A 24,332-nucleotide genomic window follows, 5' to 3' on the forward strand; every position below is an offset into this window, starting at 1 on the left:
TGGACACAGCTTCTCATTCAATGCGTTTTCTTTATTTTCATGACTATTTACATTGTAGATTCTCACTGAAGGCATCAAAACTATGAATGAACACATGTGGAGTTATGTACTTAACAAAAAAAGGTGAAATAACTGAAAACATGTTTTATATTCTAGTTTCTTCAAAATAGCCACCCTTTGCTCTGATTACTGCTTTGCACACTCTTGGCATTCTCTCCATGAGCTTCAAGAGGTAGTCACCTGAAATGGTTTCCACTTCACAGGTGTGCCTTATCAGGGTTAATTAGTGGAATTTCTTGCTTTATCAATGGGGTTGGGACCATCAGTTGTGTTGTGCAGAAGTCAGGTTAATACACAGCCGACAGCCCTATTGGACAACTGTTAAAATTCATATTATGGCAAGAACCAATCAGCTAACTAAAGAAAAACGAGTGGCCATCATTACTTTAAGAAATGAAGGTCAGTCAGTCCGGAAAATTGCAAAAACTTTAAATGTGTCCCCAAGTGGAGTCGCAAAAACCATCAAGCGCTACAACGAAACTGGCACACATGAGGACCGACCCAGGAAAGGAAGACCAAGAGTCACCTCTGCTTCTGAGGATAAGTTCATCCGAGTCACCAGCCTCAGAAATCGCAAGTTAACAGCAGCTCAGATCAGAGACCAGATGAATGCCACACAGAGTTCTAGCAGCAGACCCATCTCTAGAACAACTGTTAAGAGGAGACTGCGCCAATCAGGCCTTCATGGTCAAATAGCTGCTAGGAAACCACTGCTAAGGAGAGGCAACAAGCAGAAGAGATTTGTTTGGGCCAAGAAACACAAGGAATGGACATTAGACCAGTGGAAATCTGTGCTTTGGTCTGATGAGTCCAAATTTGAGATCTTTGGTTCCAACCGCCGTGTCTTTGTGAGACGCAGAAAAGGTGAACGGATGGATTCCACATGCCTGGTTCCCACTGTGAAGCATGGAGGAGGAGGTGTGATGGTGTGGGGGTGTTTTGCTGGTGACACTGTTGGGGATTTATTCAAAATTGAAGGCACACTGAACCAGCATGGCTACCACAGCATCCTGCAGCGACATGCCATCCCATCCGGTTTGCGTTTAGTTGGACGATCATTTATTTTTCAACAGGACAATGACCCCAAACACACCTCCAGGCTGTGTAAGGGCTATTTGACCAAGAAGGAGAGTGATGGAGTGCTGCGGCAGATGACCTGGCCTCCACAGTCACCGGACCTGAACCCAATCCAGATGGTTTGGGGTGAGCTGGACCGCAGAGTGAAGGCAAAGGGGCCAACAAGTGCTAAACACCTCTGGGAACTCCTTCAAGACTGTTGGAAAACCATTTCAGGTGACTACCTCTTGAAGCTCATGGAGAGAATGCCAAGAGTGTGCAAAGCAGTAATCAGAGCAAAGGGTGGCTATTTTGAAGAAACTAGAATATAAAACATGTTTTCAGTTATTTCACCTTTTTTTGTTAAGTACATAACTCCACATGTGTTCATTCATAGTTTTGATGCCTTCAGTGAGAATCTACAATGTAAATAGTCATGAAAATAAAGAAAACGCATTGAATGAGAAGGTGTGTCCAAACTTTTGGCCTGTACTGTATATTTTCGTTTCTTTTTAAAATGTAGATAACGAATAAATAGCTCTACAGCAATCTAAAACAATTAAAAGAAAAATATAGGCTGTCATTCCAAAAATAAACAGAACAACGGAGAAGTAGCCTCAACGTGAAATAAAAACTTAAATTAGGTCAGAATGCAAATAAAATAAGCAAAAATGAATAAATAGGCATTCAGCAATCAGTGCAAATAAACAGACCAATGGAGAAGTATAGCCTTAAAATGAAATAAAACTTCAATTAGGTCACAATGGAAATAAAATAGGCAAAATGAATAAACGAATAATTAAGTATTAAGCAAACTGAAACACTTAAGATAGCCTAATTGTCAGTGCAAATAAACAGAGAATTAGCCTCAACATGAATGAAAACTCAACTTTACATTTTTTTCTGAAGTCAGAACGCAAATGAAAATGTAGGCTAAATCACACATTTCATTTCACGCAACCACCTTACTCACAGTTTTATCCCCTGGCTCTCAGTTAGCTTTCTCATATTATGAGAAAGGAACACAAGTTTATCCACGTTGTCGGGGAGAAGTGAGCTCCGTGTCTTATTCACAATGAAGCCGGCCTTGGAGAAGATGCGCTCCAATGGCGTGGACGTGGATGGGATGGAGTGCACACACTTGGCTGCTCTGGCCAGCTTGGGAAAGCAGTCCTCATTTTTTTGCCACCATGTTAGCGGTCCCGAATCAACTTTTGTTCTGTCCTCCAAGTATTGTTTCATTTCATTGTTCCGTCCTTCTGTCTGCTGCTCTTCGTCTGTAGCCATAGCCATCAAGATGGATATCTCCTCCTGCTTTTCCCGCTTCTTTTTTGGTGCAAGACTGGGCTCACTTTCATCTCCACTGCTGTCCCTGTCCTCTCTCTGAGCATCAGCTTCTTCTGGTGGAGATAAACTCTCAGCCAAATCCGACACCGTCGTGTAAGCCTTGTCCCGTTTCTCTACCTCGAGGAATGACAGGCTTTTGAATCGTGGATCCAAGACAGCAGCTTGGATGTAAATGCTAGTCTCGATATTCCCTCTGAGCTCCCATCTCGTGTCAATTTCTTCAGTGAGCGTTTTCTTCAGTGCGGTCACAGTCGTGCTGTCATCATCGTGCAGCAACAGGTGGCGTCTTTTCATGTTTATGAGCATGGGCAGCGTGGCAGACAGAGACGCATTAACATCCTGTGAAAGCAGCTCCGTGAGTGTGACCATCGGCTTCATCACCGAGACGATGTCCTCCGCTATCCTCCAATGGGCCGTGGTGAGATCCAGATCGCAGTCAGACCGGTGGGTAGTACCGGGGTCGGAAAGCACGGCTGTGACCGGCCACCTCTGTTCCAGGAGACGCTCCAGTATTAAGTAAGTGGAGTTCCAGCGTGTGGAGACATCCTGGATGAGTTTGTGTTCAGCCACTTTCTGTTGTTTTTGTTTGTCAGTAAGAGCTGCTGTAGCCTTGGCACTTTTCTTGAAATGTCCCACAAGACGTCTGGCAGCTGCAATGACTCGGCAGATTAGATCTTTTTTAAGAGCCGCATTTATGCACAGCTGCAAAGTGTGCCCCGCACCGCGAACTCCCTGGACATTACCCCAGGACGGGTTATGAGATAGCTGATCCGCGCACAACACCATGTTCGCAGCATTGTCATGTACAACAGCGGCCCTCTTTTCTGCAGGGATCCTAAAGTCTGCCATTACCTGGCTGAGTCGCTCTGCTATGTTAGCAGCTGTGTGGCTCACCTCCAAAACTTTCATTTCCAGCACAAATGAATGCAGTCGCCAGTCGTCAGAAATGAAATGTGCAGAGACTGTCATGTAACTCTCCATCTGGTTAGATGTCCAGATGTTCGTTGTAAAGCTGAGTGCTGTACAGCTTTTAATCTTGTCCAGAATCGCTTCTTTCATAGTGTTGTATTTGGTAGTAATCGCTTGCATTACAGCTTCACGTTTAGGAAGGCTGTATCCTGGCTCTAGGAATTCAATCAATTGTCTAAAACCTTCACCGCTGACAATATTTACTGGTCTCATGTCGAGCGCAATGAAATCCGCTATTTTTAACGTTATATCTCTCTTCCTTTTTTCGGAAAGAGGGGGTTTCATAACAAGCTTTTGCTGTGTCAATGCTGAAGTGGAGGGTGCCGTGTCATCTCCGCAGTAAAGTGGATGCGCCTGTAGAGAGAGCTGGATAATTTAGCTTCCCCAGTAAGCCTATACTAGCGCATGACAATATTAAAATGTATTATTTATCTCGGCTTTCAAATGTTAGGGCGGCCATGCTAGGCAAGTAGCTACTTACATGTTTTAGATGATACATCATGTTCGTCGTTGACGAATGATAGGCGAAGGTCTGTTTGCAGAGTTTGCATGTTACCTTCTTGGGGTCGTCCTTTTTCTTTTCAAAATGATCCCAGATTTTAGATTTCTTGCCCGACATTATATCATCAGTTACTGTCTACAATCGCGATATTGCAGGGACTAGCCGTGTAAAAAAACTGACCGTGAGTGTAACAACTTCCTGTATCTGGCCCTTCAAATTAAAGGCCCTCTAGCTTTTCATTTTTTTTTCTTTGACCAGTCAACCAATGAAATTTAGGTCGACTAATGACTTCTTGGTCGACTAACGCTAGGTCGACTATTTGGGGGCAGCCCTACTAGCATGTGATCTGATACTGAAGTTCCGTGGCAAGAACCCTGACAGTTATAAACATGTTCACGGTCACTGACCTGTGTTTGATGAGATTTCACTGCACGATTAAAACTAATTCGAAGGTTGTTGAGAAAACTTTCACTCTTGTGACTCTGACTCACATCCGCCTCACTTTACTCTGAATAAGGAGTAAAACCTATTCTCTGTGTGTCTAGGGACAAACAGGAAGTCCCTGAAGGTTGAGAAAAACTGATCTGATGGATGAGACTGAATCTACAGAGGGTTTATGATTCCTGTCCATCCTGAGTCTCAGCAGGCGACAGATCTGAGCTGACTCACCATGTAGGCCACGTTGTTGAGTCCTGGGTACTTCCTGTAGGTGGCGCTGTGATCGGTGAGCAGCCGGTCTCTGTCTGTATCAGGAAGACTTCCAGGTCCTGGCTGAGTCCGCCGACCCCGCGGAGAGCGCCTCCCTCTGGGACACAGAAATAACCATAATAGGTTTATGAATGAATGTTGTAAATAATAAAAAATAAACAAAATGATTCTGCCGACGACTGTCAAATCATTCTGACCTCCTCCTGGAGTCGGTGGGGGTCGGGGGTGAGTGGGCGTCGGCCTGCAGGATGCAGTCCATGTGGTCGTGGGCGGAGCTATAGAGACGCTGGGCCACCTCGCTCTGCACTGGTCCATCCCCAAAAGCATCCATGATGTCGTCCATGGAGGGAAACTCACACTGACCCCGCCTCTTGGCGCGCTGCCGCAGTTTGTTCCTGTGATGTTCGATCTCCGACTTATGTCTCAGCGCCACCTGCAGGACCAACACAGGAGGGTTGATGATGTCAGACAGGTTTTAAACGTCACGACAGGCGGCAAGGGTGTTATTTGTTTTCCTGAGCCTCTCACCTCCGTGCTGACCTTCTCTGTCAGCGAGGGGCTCGGATGGGGCGGGGCATGCAGCGGCGGTGGGCTTGGTCGCGGCTGCATGGCGATCAGCTGCACCTTGTTAGCCTGGCGACGTGTGCCGTCAGAGGAGCCACGAGAGAGGCGGTCAACGTGGTCAAAGATGGAGGATGAGGACAGAAGCTCATCCGGAGCGCTGCCTGATGGAGTGACACAGGAAACAAAGTTTGTGTTACTGTGGCGACGCTCTGAGTCTGATCAGCTGATCGTCTCTGCTTGATCTCAGATCGATCACTGACAAGAAGTTATTGATTAGAGCAGCTTTTATGTGTCAGACAGGAAGGGATGTCATAAACATACCCATCTTGTTCCTCCCTTCATCCAGTAGCATCAAAGAGAAAAAAAACAGATGTTTGATTACAAATGAACCTGAACTTTGTTTCCCTCCTCTTCCTCCTCATCCTCCTCTTCCTCTCGTTGATTTGTTTTAATGAATCCTAATTAAATTAAACTTCCTGTCGACACACTGACTCTAACGCTCCACTGCAACACACACACACACACACACACACACATCAAACAGTTCAGCTGATGATGTCACTGTGTCTCTGACCATTTTTGGGCGTCTTCCTGTGCTGTTTCCCCTCACTGGGCGTGGCCACGGGGCGGGTGCTCTCCTCTGCCGATTCTCTGCCACTTGATTGGTCGCTGCCTAACGAGTCGCCGTCTGATGGGCTGAGCCTGACAAGAAGGAATAATCACAGTCTGAGGCCAAATAAGCGCCAGCATTTTTGTAAAATAAAAACAATTTTGAAATTTAAGAATATTTGTAGACATTTCTGGAAATTCAGTTTTGGACGTTTCTGGAAAAAAAAAAACATTTTTGAAACTTTGAACATTTGCCGCCATTTTTAAAAGTACATTTTTGCAGGTGGGGTTAAACATGCAAACTTCTGACCTGCCCCTGCGTCGGCTGGACCGTGCCACCTTGGTGGATGACCCTTTGGATTTGGGGGTGTTTAGGTCTCCGCCGTCAGAAGGCGTGGCCTCTTTGACGGGGGCAGGCAGTTGGCCGGGCTCCTGGATGACCATGATGTCGTCCTTGCTGTGCTGACCCAGGTGGAGTTTGGCGAAGTCGAAGCCTTTGACACTCGGAGCCTGGAGCTGAGAGAGGACACACGATCAGCTGTTTGTGTGGACGACAGGAAGGAGTTAACCACTTCCTGTTGACCTCTGACCTTCTGCCTCTGCTGGATGGTGTTGATGGCATCTGGCTGGAACTCAAGCTTCTCAGAGCCGCACAGCTTCCAGTAGAGGATGATGATGATGAAGACGGCCAGCAGGACGGGGACGACCACGCCAACGATCAGCCAGATGCTGCTGCTCTGAGTCTCTGCTGGGGGGACGGACAGGGTGTCCACAGCTGAGGACAGGTGCGACACGGGTAGGAGACAGGTGAGACAGGGGAGACAGGTGAGACACAGGTGAGGTTAGATTCAGGTCTTGACTTACGTTGTGCGAGTGGTCTCTGGACTCGGTGTCCGAGGACAATGGCGGCTCTCTGCAGGTCCAGACGGTTCAGGGTGATGGCCGTGGCCTCGGCAGGTATCCGCTCACCACCTGGACCTTCTACGAAATAATATACCTCCAGGGGGCGCTCCGACCCCAACAGCCTCGCCACCCGCACCACCTGAGACACCACAGGTGAGACAGAATTATTATTCATTTACATTTCAAACTCTGATACATCACAAATCCAGAATTCTTCAGTTTGATTTGAACTTGGTCTAAACTTGGTTTCACTTGGCTGCTAGTTCATTCCTAGCTGGCCAGCATTGCAAATCACCGCAACCAGGGAGCGGGTAGCGAGTGTTGCTCGGCTGACATCCTGGTTGCCATTCTACGGCAGCCCTCGGACAGTGATACCCCCCTCCCTTCCTTCTGTTCTCTTCTCACGGAGGCAGCTATCCACGGACATCGCCCAGCTAAGTTACGCCCAGCTAAGTGAACACTGGACTTTGTTTCCCATTCAATTTGAGCTCCAACCGGCCGCATGGTTTCCATACGGTAGCGTTTATTCTAGAATGGGGACTGTTTACATGTGCATATTGGTATAATTCCACTGTGTCTACTGTTGTTTGTACTGATACTGTACATATTGGTATCATTTACTGTGAGCTGTTTGTACTGGTACTGTGCATTCTGATATAATTATTTGCAGATGGAGAGCAACAATAAATTATAGTATAGTTGGCATATACAGTCAGGTCCATAATTATTTGGACAATGATACAGTTGTCATCATTTTGGCTCTGTACACCACCACAATGGGTTTTAAATGAAACAATTAATACCTGCTTAAAGTGCAGACTCTCAGCTTTCATTTAAGGCTTTTTTCAAAAATGTAGTATGAACCGTGTAGGAATTACAACCATTTCTTCACACAGTCCCCCGACTTTAAGGGCTCATAAGTATTTGGACAAACTAACATAATCATCAATTAAACCGTCAGTTTTAATACTTGGTTGCAAATCCTTTACAGTCAATGACTGCCTGAAGTGTTGGACACATAGGCATCATCAGATGCTGGGTTTCTTCCCTGGTGATGCTCTGCCAGCCCTTTACTGCAGCTGTCTGCACTTCCTGCTTGTGTTTTGGGTGTTTTGCCCTCAGTTTTGGCTTCAGCAAGAGAAACGCACGCTCAATTGGATTCAGGTCAGATGATATGACTTGGCCATTGCAGAACATTCCACTTCTTTGCCAATGTCTTTGGTTGCTTTTGCAATATGCTTCAGGTCAATGTCCATCTGCACTGTGAAGCATCGTCCAATGAGTTTTGAAGCATTTAGTTGAATCTGAGCAGGTAATGGTGCCCCAAACACTTCAGCTTTCATCCTGCTGCTCTTGTAAGCAAGACAAGACTTCACTAGAATAAATACAGAGGGTTTATCACAAGATGCAAACCATTGGTTAGCCTTAAAAATGGAAAGCCAGATTAGAGTTTGTCAAAAACCATCAAAAAAGCCTGTACAGTTGTGGAACAGCATACTATGGACAGATAAAACAAAGATCAACTACCAGAATGATGGGAAGACAAGAGAAGGAAGAAGGGAAGGAACTGCTCATGATCCAAAGCACACCACCTCATCAGTGAAGCATGGTGGAGGTACTGTTATGTCATGGCCATGTATGGCTGCCAGTGGAACTGGTTCTCTTGTATTTATTGATGATGTGACTGCTGACAAGAGCAGCAGGATGAAAGCTGAAGTGTTTGGGGCACCATTATCTGCTCAGATTCAACCAAATGCTTCAAAACTCATTGGACGATGCTTCACAGTGCAGATGGACATTGACCTGAAGCATACTGCAAAAGCAACCAAAGACATTTTTAAGGCAAAGAAGTGGAATGTTCTGTGATGGTCAAGTCATATCATCTGACCTGAATCCAATTGAGCATGCGTTTCTCTTGCTGAAGCCAAAACTGAGGGCAAAACACCCAAAACACAAGCAGGAAGTGCAGACAGCTACAGTAAAGGGCTGGCAGAGCATCACCAGGGAAGAAACCCAGCATCTGATGATGCCTATGTGTCCAACACTTCAGGCAGTCATTGACTGTAAAGGATTTGCAACCAAGTATTAAAACTGACTGTTTAATTGATGATTATGTTAGTTTGTCCAAATACTTATGAGCCCTTAAAGTCGGGGGACTGTGTGAAGAAATGGTTGTAATTCCTACACGGTTCATACTACATTTTTGAAAAAAGCCTTAAATGAAAGCTGAGAGTCTGCACTTTAAGCAGGTATTCATTGTTTCATTTAAAACCCATTGTGGTGGTGTACAGAGCCAAAATGACGACAAGTGTATCATTGTCCAAATAATTATGGACCTGACTGCAAGTGGTAGTTTAGTTTAGTTTAGTTTATTGGTTTAAATATACAGAGACAATGCACATTAATAAACATTTCTGTAAACATGCCGGTTTAGCCAAGTTGGCTAATTTTCAACCGTAGTCTCTGGGGCAGGTGACTTGAGCACTATAATAAAAAAAAAATAAAACAGTACTATGCCTACTTATAAAATACATGGTATACAATATATTACAATACAATATATTACAGTGCATACAATAAAATACAAATACATTACAGTTTCAGAGCAGATGGTCACATACTTGACCATCTCTCAACCATAGATTTAAATTTCTTTTAAAAGAAAGATAAGTGTCATACTCCCTGAGCTGCGCTGGAAGAATATTCCAGGTGTGAGTAGCTCTCACCGAGAAGGCTGCCTGACCAAAGGCCAAAGACCAAAGGTACTTAGCATTTGGTAAGTTTTCATACAGATTGTTGACAAAAATACAAAACAATATGGGTCCTAATACAGAACCTTGAGGCACGCCTTTAGATACCGTCAGAAAGGAGATGGGTAGTTTGTGAACCAGGATGCTGCTTGTTTTGACACGCCAATGTTAAGAAGCATATTGATCAAGATCTTATGATCGACTGTATCAAATGCTTTTGATAGAACATTGTTTGCTATCCACAGCATCAATGATGCCATTTGTTGCACTGTTAGTGCTGCCCTATACATGTGTGAGGTGAGTGTATACCAGTGTGACATGTGTGTATACCTGTGTGATGTGTGTGTATACCTGTGTGATGTGTGTATACCTGTGTGATGTGTGTGTATACCTGTGTGATGTGTGTATATACATGTGTGATGTGTGTGTATACCTGTGTGATGTGTGTATATACATGTGTGATGTGTGTATACCTGTGTGATGTGTGTATATACCTGTGTGATGTGTGTGTATACCTGTGTGATGTGTGTATATACATGTGTGATGTGTGTGTATACCTGTGTGATGTGTGTATATACATGTGTGATGTGTGTGTATACCTGTGTGATGTGTGTATATACCTGTGTGATGTGTGTATATACATGTGTGATGTGTGTGTATACCTGTGTGATGTGTGTATATACCTGTGTGATGTGTGTGTACCTGCAGACTGTTGTTGCCCACAGCTGTAGCTCTCCTCAGGCGCCTCCTGTTGGTGGTCTGCAGTCCCTCCTCCAGCAGCAGAGCCAGACGTCTCTCCAGACGAGCTTTAAAACTTCTCTCAGTCACCTGCTGCTCCTGAACCCCCAACAGAACTGAAACACACCAACACACCCACGCAGACTACAGTCAGCTCTGCTGTTGCTCTAACAACAATAACAATAATCCATCTCAGTGTTACGGAGGTTAGTAAAGTGGAAGAACACCAACCATCTGTCTCCACACAATCCCAAACTATCTGTACTGAAGGTGGGCGGTGCCCAGGTGTGTCCTCACCTGTACGGACCCAGGTGGAGCGCAGGTGGTGGGACGTGTTCAGCTCAGGGTAATGGAATGCTGTAACACAAACATGTCACATGTTTAACACCTGAGCAGAGTGAGACCTGTTCATGTGTGGTAAACACCTGACCTACACTCCTTTAACACATGATGTACACAGGTAACAACAAACTCTGTGTGCTTGTGTGTGTGTGTGTGTGTGTGTGTGTGTGTGTGTGTGTGTGTGTGTGTGTCTGTCGTACGTTCTGCGATCTGCAGGACAGGATATCCTACATAGAAGCTGAACTCAACCAGGCTGAGCTTCCTCAGGTGTTCGCTGGCCTCTGACCCCGGCAGGAAGTCCCGCCCATCACGCACCGCAAAGACGATGTCGACGGAAACCTTCTGTTCTGCTGCCGCCAGCCGGGTTCCCATGGTGATGTTCAACAGCTGGAGGAGACACACGGACGTACAGCCGCTGAAACTCATCACAGTTTTATAGGTTCTGTTACCTGTTTAAATCCAACAGGTAACAGACTCACCTGTATCTACCATTTTTTCTCCCGTTAAAGTTTTTTTTTGGGAGTTTTTCCTGATCAGCTGTGAGGGTCATAAGGACAGAGGGATGTCGTATGCTGTAAAGCCCTGTGAGGCAAATTGTGATTTGTGATATTGGGCTTTATAAATAAAATTGAACTTGAAAATGAAACTGTACGGAGACGTTAAGTATAAACAGGAAACAGACTCACCTGTACGATGACATGTTACCTATGAACAGGTGACTCACCTGTATGGTGACATGTTAACTATGAACAGGTTACAGACTCACCTGTACAGTGACGTTACTATAAACAGGAAACAGACTCACCTGTACGGTGACATGTTAACTATGAACAGGTTACAGACTCACCTGTACAGTGACGTTACTATAAACAGGAAACAGACTCACCTGTACGGTGACATGTTAACTATAAACAGGTGACTCGCCTGTACAGTGACATGTTAACTATGAACAGGTGACTCACCTGTATGGTGACATGTTAACTATAAACAGGTTACAGACTCACCTGTACAGTGATGTTACTATAAACAGGAAACAGACTCACCTGTACGGTGACATGTTAACTATAAACAGGTGACTCACCTGTACGGTGACATGTTAACTATGAACAGGTTACAGACTCACCTGTACAGTGACGTTACTATAAACAGGAAACAGACTCACCTGTACAATGACATGTTAACTATGAACAGGTTACTCACCTGTACGGTGACATGTAAACTATAAACAGGAAACAGACTCACCTGTACGGTGACATGTTAACTATGAACAGGTGACTCACCTGTATGGTGACATGTTAACTATAAACAGGTGACTCACCTGTATGGTGACATGTTAACTATAAACAGGTTACAGACTCACCTGTACAGTGACGTTACTATAAACAGGAAACAGACTCACCTGTACGATGACATGTTACCTATGAACAGGTGACTCACCTGTATGGTGACATGTAAACTATAAACAGGAAACAGACTCACCTGTACGGTGACATGTTAACTATGAACAGGTGACTCACCTGTATGGTGACATGTTAACTATAAACAGGTGACTCACCTGTATGGTGACATGTTAACTATAAACAGGTTACAGACTCACCTGTACAGTGACGTTACTATAAACAGGAAACAGACTCACCTGTACGGTGACATGTTAACTATAAACAGGTGATTCGCCTGTACAGTGACATGTTAACTATGAACAGGTGACTCACTTGTACGATCACATGTTAACTATGAACAGGTGACTCACCTGTACGGTGACATGTTAACTATAAACAGGTGACTCGCCTGTACAGTGACATGTTAACTATGAACAGGTGACTCACTTGTACGATCGCATGTTAACTATAAACAGGTGACTCACCTGTACGGTGACATGTTAACTATAAACAGGTTACAGACTCACCTGTACAGTGACGTTACTATAAACAGGAAACAGACTCACCTGTGCGATGACATGTTAACTATAAACAGGTGACTCACCTGTACGGTGACATGTTAACTATAAACAGGTTACAGACTCACCTGTACAGTGACGTTACTATATACAGGAAACAGACTCACCTGTACGGTGACATGTTAACTATAAACAGGTGACTCACCTGTATGGTGACATGTTAACTATAAACAGGTGACTCACCTGTATGGTGACATGTTAACTATGAACAGGTTACAGACTCACCTGTACAGTGACATTACTATAAACAGGAAACAGACTCACCTGTACGATGACATGTTAACTATGAACAGGTTACTCACCTGTATGGTGACATGTTAACTATGAACAGGTTACTCACCTGTATGGTGACATGTTAACTATAAACAGGTGACTCGCCTGTACAGTGACATGTTAACTACGAACAGGTGACTCACTTGTACGGTGACATGTTAACTATAAACAGGAAACAGACTCACCTGTACGGTGATGTTACTATAAACAGGAAAGAGACTCACCTGTACGGTGACATGTAAACTATAAACAGGTGACTCACCTGTACGGTGACATGTAAACTATAAACAGGTGACTCACCTGTACGGTGACATGTTAACTATAAACAGGTTACAGACTCACCTGTACGGTGACGTTACTATAAACAGGAAAGAGACTCACCTGTACGGTGACATGTAAACTATAAACAGGTGACTCACCTGTACGGTGACATGTTAACTATAAACAGGTTACAGACTCACCTGTATGGTGACGTTACTATAAACAGGAAACAGACTCACCTGTACGGTGACGTTAACTAAAAACAGGTTACAGACTCACCTGTACAGTGACGTTACTATAAACAGGTGACTCACCTGTATGGTGACATTTCCTGCCTCATGCGATCGTTTCCGGGTCTCGCTGTACGCCATCACCAGCCCTCTCTCGACTCGTTCACTGAAGTTACAGACTCTGACGTCGACGTGGGCGGGGACAAACTGCAACACAGAGTGGATCTGGTACCTGAGGTCAGGTACGGTGTAGAGCGGTGACACGGTGGGGATGGGGCCGAAGCTGCGTGGCTGCTGGCGGAGGGCGTTGATGACGGACATGGCGGTGAAGATCAAAGATCCCGACACGACACGGAAGGCAAAACTGGATGGAGTTCTCAGGAACTGATGAGGCAGCAGAAAGGTGACAGACAGCTGTCAATCATGTGACATCATACAGTTATACATGTGACATCATCAAGGTGAGTTGAAGCTGTGTTCAGAGCTATAATGAAGACTCAGGACGACAGGTGAGAATAATTAACCAATATTTAAACCAGAGACCAGAAACAACAACAGTAATGAAATGACCTAACACAGGGTTATGTGATAGGGCTTTTTAGTGGAGGTGGTGTCTGTGGAAGTGGGGGTGTCTGTGGAGGAGTCGATTTCTGTGGAGGTGGAGGTGACTGTTGTTGAGGAGGTGGTGTCTGTGGAAGTGGGGGCGTCTGTGCAGGAGTCGATTTCTGTGCAGGTGGAGGTGACTGTTGTTGAGGAGGTGGTGTCTGTGGTGGAGGTGGTGGAGGAGGTGGTATCTAATGCTGTGGAGGTGTTTGTGGTAGAGAAATTGAAAGTGATGGAAGAGGCGATGTCGGTGGAGATGGAGGCGGAGCCTGTACCTGCAGCTCGACAGAGCGGTTGAACTCTTTCTTCAGCAGATCTCTGACCTGACTGAATCCAGCTGACGAACCTTTGGAGCTGACTGAAGGACAGAAGAAGAAGAAGAGATCAGGTGACCTGCTCAGGTGACTCAGCAGCACTTCCTCTTCCTGTCACACAACCTACTCACCTACTCTGACCAGGTACATCTCTGGCTTGGTGACATTACACAGGTACTGTCTGGTGGGCGGCGTCTGGGCCACTCTGGGTGTAGTGACTGGGGGGGCTCTGGTCAGGCTGATGGCAGTGATCTGGGTGGTGGTGGTGATGGTGGTGGTGGTGGTCGTCGCCTTGGTGGTGGTGATCCTGGTGGGGGTAGCCTTCACTGGCTTGTCTGTGACCACTGCAGGCCTCTCCGGTCTGTCAGGACGGGTGGGCGGTCCTAGTGGGGGAGGGGGAGGCACCCGGCCGGTAGTGTTGGAAGGGGGACGCGGAGGGTGTTGGCCCGGGACGTGGTCTTTGGGTTTGGAAGGAGGAGGAGTCGAAGGGGCTCTGATGGTGGTGGAGGGTGGAGGTGGCTCCTCTTCATCCTCGCCTGTAAGAGTAGGTGAGAGGGTGAGGGGAGGGGTGGGTCCCTCTGGGGGACGCTTGGGCTCCCTACCTGGAGGAGGACCAGAGCTCGGGGACGGAGATGGGGATGAAGGGGGGAGGTAGGTTTGGGTTGTTGTGGAAGTGATGGGGGGTTTGGAGTCGGTCTGGTTGACCCAGTCCTTTTCCCTGTCTCTGTCCCTGTCCCGCTCCCTGTCCCTGTTCTGGTCTCTGTCTCTGTCCCGCTCCCGTTCCCTCTCCCGGGCCAGCAGGTTGGTGTAGTACTCCATACTGTTCATGTCCGGCAGCAGCAGTTCCGTCGGCTCTAGAGGCATCATGTCTTCAAGGTCGTAGTCCTCGTCCCAGTTGGGGAAGACATCTGGATGGGTGGGGCGAGTGTGCAGGGTGATGCTGGGGGTGGAGGAGGAGGGTGAAAGAGGAAGGCGGGAAGATAGGGGGATGGTGGGACGAGCAGGGAAGGCAGTGTCGTAGGAGACCCAGTCTCCCCCTACGTCGTCGTAGGGGTGGTTGGGCAGCGGTGTGGCCAGGGCCAGCTCCTCGCCGTCAGGCACCATGAAGGACAGAGTCTCCAGGTAGTCTCCAGAGCCCCAGGCCTCCTCCAGGGAGGGGCCCTGCTCCCAGGGGGGAGGTGGGGTGAGGGTGGGCTGGGTGTGTGGGGGCAGGGGTGGGGGGAGGCTGGGGGACAGGAGGTCTGGAGGTCTCAGCAGGAGGTGGATCCCCTGAGCACCAGAGTCTGAGTCCTCTGCTGAGCCTGTGCCACCGCTGTCACCATGGTAACCGGAGTCTGATAGGGGGCTGGCGGCCGGAGGTCTGATAAGGGAGGAGGAGGGTAATGACGGATGCGATGAAGACTCCGTCGTCCTGTTGAAGTCCAGCACACCTGTGAGACAAAGACAGGGATTAAATATCTCTACATTAACTACTGTCCCGGATGAACACCAAGGACCCTGACCAACACTGAGGACCCTGACCAACACCGAAGACCCTGACCAACACTTAGGACCCTGACCAACACTTAGGACCCTGACAAACACTGCGGACTCTGACAAACACTGAGGACACTGACCAACACTGAGGACCCTGACCAACACTTAGGACCTTGACCAACACTTAGGAACCTGACCAACACTGAGGACCCTGACAAACACTGAGGAACCTGACCAATACTTAGGACCTTGACCAACACCTAGGAACCTGACCAACACTGAGGACCCTGATCAACACTTAGGACATTGACCAACACTGAGGACCCTGACAAACACTGAGGACTCTGACCAACACTTAGGACACTGACCAACACCGAGGACCCTGACAAACACTCAGAACCTTGACCAACACTGAGGAACCTGACCAACACTTAGGACCTTGACCAACACGGAGGAACCTGACCAACACTTAGGACCTTGACCAACACTGAGGACTCTGACCAACACTTAGGACCTTGACCAACACGGAGGAACCTGACCAACACTGAGGACATTGACCAACACTTAGGACACTGACCAACACTGAGGACTCTGACAAACACTTAGGAACCTGACCAACACTGATGACTCTGACCAACACTGAGGACTCTGACCAACACTGAGGACCTTGACCAACACTGAGGACCTTGACCAATGCTGAGGACTCTGACCAACACTTAGGAACCTGACCAACACTTAGGACCTTGACCAACACTGAGGACTCTGACCAACACTGAGGACCTTGACCAACACTTAGGACCTTGACCAACACGGAGGAACCTGACCAACACTTAGGACCTTGACCAACACGGAGGAACCTGACCAACACTGAGGACCTTGACCAGCACTTAGGACCTTGACCAACGCTGAGGACCTTGACCAACACTTAGGAACCTGACCAACACTGAGGACCTTGACCAACACTTAGGACCTTGACCAACACGGAGGAACCTGACCAACACTTAGGACATTGACCAACACGGAGGAACCTGACCAACACTGAGGACCTTGACCAACACTGAGGACTCTGACCAACACTTAGGACCTTGACCAACACGGAGGAACCTGACCAACACTGAGGACCTTGACCAGCACTTAGGACCTTGACCAACGCTGAGGACCTTGACCAACACTTAGGAACCTGACCAACACTGAGGACCTTGACCAACACTTAGGACCTTGACCAACACTGAGGACCTTGACCAACACTTAGGACCTTGACCAACACGGAGGAACCTGACCAACACTTAGGACATTGACCAACACGGAGGAACCTGACCAACACTGAGGACCTTGACCAACACTGAGGACTCTGACCAACACTGACGATTCTGACTAACACTTAGGACACTGACCAACACTGAGGACTCTGACCAACACTTAGGAACCTGACCAACACTTAGGACTCTGACCAACACTTAGGAACCTGAACAACACTGATGACTCCGACGAACACTTAGGACACTGACCAACACTGAGGACTCTGACGAACACTGAGGACCTTGACCAACACTGAGGACCTTGACCAACACTGAGGACCCTGACCAACACTTAGGATGTTGACCAACACTGAGGACTCTGACCAACACTTAGGACCTTGACCAACACTGAGGACCCTGACCTACACCTAAGAACCTGACCAACACTGAGGACTCTGACCAACACTGACAACTCTGACCAACACTTAGGACCTTGACCGACACTGAGGAACCTGACCAACACTTAGGACCTTGACCAACACTGAGGAACCTGACCAACACTTAGGACTCTGACCAACACTGAGGACCTTGCCCAACACTTAGGACCTTGACCAACACTGAGGAACCTGACCAACACCGAGGAACCTGACCAACACTTAGGAACCTGACCAACACTGAGGACTCTGACCAACACTGAGGAACCTGACCAATGATGAAGACCCTGATCAGATGTTGAACCACCTCAACATGAAGGAGCAGCGGCTCTACTCTGAGCTCCCTCCAGATGTCTGACTCCTCCCCCTATCTCTAAGGCTGAGCCCAGACACCCTATAGAGGAAGCTCAATTCAGACGCTTGTATCTGTGACCTCATTCTTTCAGTCACTACCCAGAGGTCATGACCATAGGTGAGGGTTGGGACGGAGATGGACCAGGAAATCAAAAGCTTTGCCCTCTGGCTCAGCTCTCTCTAAACCACGGTGGTCCGGCGCAGCACCCACATCATACCGCACCAAACCACCGATTTACCTCATGCTCCATTTTAACAGAACACGTTCAGCTTCAAAAAGCAGAGATGAAATTCTGAGGTCCCCAAACCAGACCCCTTCCTCCCCCCGGCTGCACCTTCAGTTCCTGTCCATGAATATAACAAACAGGATCAGAGACAAGGGAAGATGCTGGAAGAGGAACAACACCCACTGAGAACATGTCTGACTTTGTGCTTAGTATTCAGACACAGCTCTCAGTTTGGTTATACAGGGACGGGATGTCTCATATCAATAACCCCCGTACCCCGTAATCCTGCAGTACCCCCCACAGGACTCTCTGGTTTGTAAGCTTTGTCCAAGTCCACAAAACATATGTAGACTGGATGGACAAACTCCCAGGACCCCTCTGTTCCACAACCAGGACAGAGTCCACACTGCTCTTCCTGAAGGTTGGAGCCTCCTCTCCAGAATAAACTGTCCTATATAGGCTGATCAGTGAGACGCTCCAACAGCAGCAGCATACCTCTTCCTTCCTCACAGAGGAAATGACAAAACAAAACTCAGGAGATAAATAAAGAATAGAAGAAGAACAGCTGAAAGGAGAAACTGAAAATGAGGCCAGAGTTTGGGACACATAAAGATAAATCTGTAATAAAACAACATCAGTATTTCCTGTTAATATGAATCTGAGCTGATCAGAGTTCAGATGGTCACATGACTCATCACACAGCGACCTCCTTCTTCTTCTCTGCCTCTTTTTTCTGTTTCCTCTGCAGTCTCTTTAAACCTATTTGTCTTTGTGTCATCACACACATACACACACGCACACACACACACACAGCCTTCACTGAGCCTCTCTCATGTGCTGCTGGCCTTGTTGCCGTGGTGACGCTGTGCTTTGCGGCAGCATCACGTGCTGAACGGAGACGAGTCATTGGTATTCAGGAGGCGACGCCCTCAAATACACAGAGAGATGATGATGGATGGATGGATGGATGGATGGATAGATAATAGATAGATGATATCGAGCACAAACAATATAATAAAAATATTTAAAGATATATATTGTTTGAAGAATCTGCCTGACATGACAGCGCTCTGCAGGACTGTTATCTCCTGGTTGAACATGTGATTTAAATATCAGATGAATTAATGTGGTTAATCATTATCATTAGGATTAAAGTGCACGTCTTCACATAAGTAAAGTTAATTAAGATTGTAAACCTGCGGGCGACTCATCGACTAATGGACCTAAATGATGACTGTTGGTCCACTGGGAAAAATTCTTATTTGGGGGGGCAGGAGCCTCGTAGGAACTCTACATACATCCACATACTGCGCCGACATGTTCTCAGTCCATCTCATCAAACACTGCTGCTTCCTCAGCCGACCTAAACATCAAACTGTGACTATCTGATTCCCTCCTGCATCAGTTGTTGACGTTCTGGGACGCCATGTCAACTTCAGCCTGTTACATGCATTGTCTGTTTTCAAAATACACTTCTGTTTTCACAGGAAATGTACAGTTTGCATACAGTCTCTTTCAAAATAAAAGCACTACGTCAGTACAACACCACCAACTGATGTTTCTTTCCTTCAACAACACACACGTGGTTACGTTTAGCCGACACACACATGTGGTTACGTTTAGCCGACACACACACATGGTTACGTTTAGTCGACACACAAACGTGGTTACGTTTAGCCAACACACACACACACACGTGGTTACGTTTAGCCGACACACAAACGTGGTTACGTTTAGCCAACACACAAACGTGGTTACGTTTAGCCAACACACACACACGTGTGGTTACGTTTAGCAAACACACAAACGTGGTTACGTTTAGCCAACACACACACACGTGGTTACGTTTAGCCAACACACAAACGTGGTTACGTTTAGCCAACACACACACACACACACACGTGGTGACGTTTAGCCGACACACAAACGTGGTTACGTTTAGCCAACACACAAACGTGGTTACGTTTAGCCAACACACACACACACACGTGGTTACGTTTAGCCAACACACACACACGTGGTTACGTTTAGTCGACACACACACGGTTACGTTTAGCCGACACACAAATGTGGTTACGTTTAGCCAACACACACACATGGTTACGTTTAGTCGACACACAAACGTGGTTACGTTTAGCCAACACACACACACACGTGGTTACGTTTAGCCGACACACAAACGTGGTTACGTTTAGCCAACACACATACACACACGTGGTTACGTTTAGCCGACACACAAACGTGGTTACGTTTAGCCAACACACACACACACGTGGTTACGTTTAGCCGACACACAAACGTGGTTATGTTTAGCCAACACACACACACACGTGGTTACGTTTAGCCAACACACACGTGGTTACGTTTAGCCAACACACACACATGCGGTTACGTTTAGCCGACACACACATGTGGTTACGTTTAGCCGACACACACATGTGGTTACATTTAGCCAACACAAACACACACGTGGTTACATTTAGCCGACACACACACAAACACACATGGTTACGTTTAGCCGACACACACACGTGGTTACATCTAGCCAACACAAACACACACGTGGTTACATTTAGCCGACACACACACATGGTTACGTTTAGCCGACACACACACGTGGTTACGCTTAGCCAACACACACACGTGGTTACGTTTAGCCAACACACACACACACACACATGGTTACGTTTAGCCGACACACACACGTGGTTATGTTTAGCCGACACACAAACGTGGTTACGTTTAGCCAACACACACACGTGGTTACGTTTAGTCGACACACAAACGTGGTTACGTTTAGCCAACACACACACACACATGGTTACGTTTAGCTGACACACACACGTGGTTACGTTTAGCCAACACACACACGGTTATGTTTAGCCTACACACACGTGGTTATGTTTAGCCAACACACACGTGGTTACGTTTAGCCGACACACACACGTGGTTACATTTAGCCAACACACACACGTGGTTACATTTAGCCAACACACACACGGTTATGTATAGCCGACACACAAACGTGGTTACGTTTAGCCGACACACACACGTGGAACATTAACATTTAAAGAATGTCCAGATGGAACTGTTGATAGGAGCAGCGTTCTCTGAAGGTTCTATTTCTGAAATAACATCACATCAACACAAAGAGCTCCGAGCTAGCATAGCGTCTGATGCTAACACTAACAGTTAGCCTCGACCAGGTGTTCAGACTGAGTCAGTCTACCTGTGACCGACTCACTGATTCACTTCAGACCAGTCTGGGTGGTAGAGGACAGGAAGGACACCTGTGTCCAACATCCAGCAGCTTTACTAAGACCCTGACCCCTGAGACAGAGTCTGCGTTCACACAGGACTGTGTGTGTGTGTGTCACAGCAGCCAATAACAGCACAGGCAAACTTCACATCTTCTTATAAGGAACTTCCTGTTTCCTGCAGGTAGCTCAGAGGTCACACAACAACCACTATGACCAAAAGTATGTGAATGTCCTGCGTCTGAGTCCTTTAACCGTCAGACCTGATGTGCTGTTTTTCTCTCTGATGTCTTACTCCAGAAACACTGGAGCCTACGTTTCCCATGATGCACGTGGGTGGTGTCTTTCATCAGAGTCAGAGGAGGACTAACCAGGACAACTTACCTGCAGCAGGTGAGCTTGATGTCACCATGGAAACCAGCATGCCGGCCACCAGCAGGATCCCACCGAGTGTGCGTCTGCACGCTGAGGTTCTGGGCTCCATCCTGCTCCTGGTCCTGGTCTTGGAGGTGGGGCCCGGCGGGATTACAGGGTCCATCGTCCTCAAAGGGCCGCCGCTCTGATCCCAGTACAGAGAGCCGAGGGCCCGTCAGGAGGACCTGGACCACAAGAGGGACAGTCAGCTCAAGGTTCAGGTCTCTGAGGGAATACTGACTTGATTTGATTTAATCAGACACAAGAGGAACCACAGAGAACATGGAGGACATGGAGGACATGGAGGACACGGGAGTACATGGAGGACATGGAGGACACAGAGGACACGGAGAACATGGAGGACACAGAGGACACGGAGAACATGGAGGACACAGAGGACACGGAGAACATGGAGGACACGGAGAACATGGAGGACACAGAGGACACGGAGAACATGGAGGACACGGAGAACACGGAGGACATGGAGTCCTGTTCTCTGGAGTTTTGACTTTGACTCATTAAACCAACAGACATGTGAAACGATGCCTTCAGGTTCAAACTCTAGCTGCAGTAACACACAGACACTGTGGAAACATTCTGTGATATAAATTATTAAAGTGACAAAAATAAATGAAACTTATGTTATGATATAATCAGCTGTTCTTCAGTCCATCAGATACATTTTACTGCTGTTAATAAAAATGTGATGAACAGACTGAAACTTTATTAATTAAAACACATGTTGACCCAGATTTAAAAACAGGAAACACATCACTGTTTTATCACAATCTCAACACATTTAAAATCACAATAATATCGTACTGTGATAAAATCTTATTGTGAAGAACCATTTACATTTATCACACAAACAATCAATTCATATATATATATAAATATTAATATATATATATATATATATATATATAGATATAGATATAGATAGATATATACATACGGTATAACATTGACAAACTGAGATGATGATTATGTTTTATAGATCAAACAGTAAACAAATAATCTCTAAAATGATCTGATTGATGAAAATAATTAATAAAATTAATAATAAATGAGCTGCAGTCTGGTCTGACTGAAGTATTAGTACTGACTGCAGAAACTTTCACTGCTGCATCATCATCATCATCATCATCATCACTTTTCATTTAGAACAAATTTCACACCCCCCCCCCCCCCCCCCCCGGCCCTGCTGCTCTGCCTCACCGTGTCCAGGCCGCTCACACCTCCGCCGGCCCTGCACGGCTCGGCTCGGCTCGGCTCGGCTCTGTTCAGTTCGGCTCACACTGACCCCATTACCGGACAGGCAGCCCTCTAACACCTCCCGGCCTGTCTCCGGTCTGTCTCCGGTCTCTGCTCCGTGAACACACCGGACATAGCGGCTGCTCTCATCCCGCCCCACAGTCTTCGTCCCGGGGTACAGCTGCCCTAGTTACCGGCTCCGGTCCGGTCCGGTGCTGTTGACCGTGCTCATGCTGCTCAGCCCGGGAGCCGCCTCCCTCCTGTCGGTGAGCCGCAGCTGGAGCCTCCATGCTGCTTCACACCGACACCGAGCACCGGCGCTGCGGACTAGATCCGCAGCCGCCCCCCTCATCCTCCTCCACACAGTTAACACACACGCTTCATACTGACAGGGAGCCGAACCAAGCCGAGCCGGACCGGGCTGGGCCGGGCCGTCGGTACCGGCTCATTCAGATCAGACCTACCTGCCATCCTGGAGATGCGGTTCGGGCGCGTCACGCCTCTGCCTCAGCCGCGCGGCGCGCTCCCTGCGCGGGGAAGGAGGAGGCGGAGAGTCCCTGCAGAATCACACCTTCCTCCTCCTCCTCCTCCTCTCTGTGTCCGCAGTCTTCTTCACCTCCACATGCCTTCCTCTTCCTCACGGGAATCAAATACGGACTGAGCCTCCGGAGCCTCACATCCACAGCACGGCCCGGTGTCGGTGTCGGTACCAGTCCAACCCGGCTCCGCCTCCCGCCGCCGCCGCCGCTGCTGCTGCTGAGCGTCAAATGATCCAAATCTACAATTCAAACGACATCTTGTTTTCCTCCTCCTCCTCCTCCTCACACACAGACACAGAGCTGAACCAGGATCAGACCTGCAGGATCAGGACCGACAGGACCGGGACCATCAGAACCAGCAGTGCGTTTCTGACCTGCAGAGTGTGAAACACGGAACCAGCCAATCACCTGTGACCTGTGACATCATCAGTCATCAAAACAAAAATCTGTCACAGTTTGATCATCATCAACAATTATCATTAATATCATCAATAACTCCTCCTCTTCATCATCATCATCATCATCAATCTACGGTGTCCCAGAGGAGCCTCTTCCTCCAGCTGCAGTCTGTGACTCTGTAGCGCCCCCACAGGAGTAAAACTCACAACATCAGGTGGCTTCACTGCTAACAGGATTTATGCACCTGCTCGAATCAACGTCACACCTGAGATTCAGCTCTTTAAACGTTAAATACGAACAGCGTGCGTACTCTGCGTTTATGTCGTCTGTGTTTCTCAACGTTTACAGATGAAACAGCCGGAGATTGTGGAGGCGCTGAAGCTCAGGTAAAGCGAGAAACCGATCTGTAATAAAATATTAAATGTCTCCGTCCACATGTCGGCATGTGGTTAATGACCTCACCGCTGTCTACAACACTGCCTCTTTTCAAAGGTCTAACCTCCTCCTTCGTCACCTTGTTTGTTGGTGTCTTAAAATTCTGACTCTGCCCTGTG

General features: G+C 47.3%; 1 protein-coding gene across 3 annotated transcripts in view; it reads right to left on the bottom strand.

Annotated features, from left to right (window-relative positions):
- The window catches only part of LOC117249494 (UPF0606 protein KIAA1549), a 34,083-nt gene extending 10,099 nt beyond the window's left edge, over positions 1-23,984 (bottom strand). For 2 of the 3 annotated variants that reach the window (XM_078165077.1, XM_033615187.2), the window contains exons 1-16: positions 23,305-23,984; positions 21,557-21,771; positions 14,318-15,616; positions 14,148-14,230; positions 13,354-13,653; positions 10,749-10,935; positions 10,504-10,563; positions 10,171-10,322; positions 6,680-6,857; positions 6,406-6,590; positions 6,126-6,331; positions 5,781-5,908; positions 5,528-5,542; positions 5,171-5,367; positions 4,840-5,075; positions 4,604-4,739 (exon numbers count right to left, since the gene is read on the bottom strand). In XM_078165077.1, coding sequence (XP_078021203.1) covers positions 4,604-4,739; positions 4,840-5,075; positions 5,171-5,367; positions 5,528-5,542; positions 5,781-5,908; positions 6,126-6,331; positions 6,406-6,590; positions 6,680-6,857; positions 10,171-10,322; positions 10,504-10,563; positions 10,749-10,935; positions 13,354-13,653; positions 14,148-14,230; positions 14,318-15,616; positions 21,557-21,710 — 3,516 coding nt within the window. In that variant the 5' untranslated portion in view covers positions 21,711-21,771; positions 23,305-23,984. The remainder of the gene's footprint in view (positions 1-4,603; positions 4,740-4,839; positions 5,076-5,170; positions 5,368-5,527; positions 5,543-5,780; positions 5,909-6,125; positions 6,332-6,405; positions 6,591-6,679; positions 6,858-10,170; positions 10,323-10,503; positions 10,564-10,748; positions 10,936-13,353; positions 13,654-14,147; positions 14,231-14,317; positions 15,617-21,556; positions 21,772-23,304) is intronic. The other variant, XM_033615188.2, reaches the window with a different exon arrangement.
- Positions 23,985-24,332: the final 348 nt, after the last annotated feature.

The sequence above is a fragment of the Epinephelus lanceolatus genome, chromosome 23, assembly GCF_041903045.1.
Source record: "Epinephelus lanceolatus isolate andai-2023 chromosome 23, ASM4190304v1, whole genome shotgun sequence".
NCBI lineage: Eukaryota > Metazoa > Chordata > Actinopteri > Perciformes > Serranidae > Epinephelus > Epinephelus lanceolatus.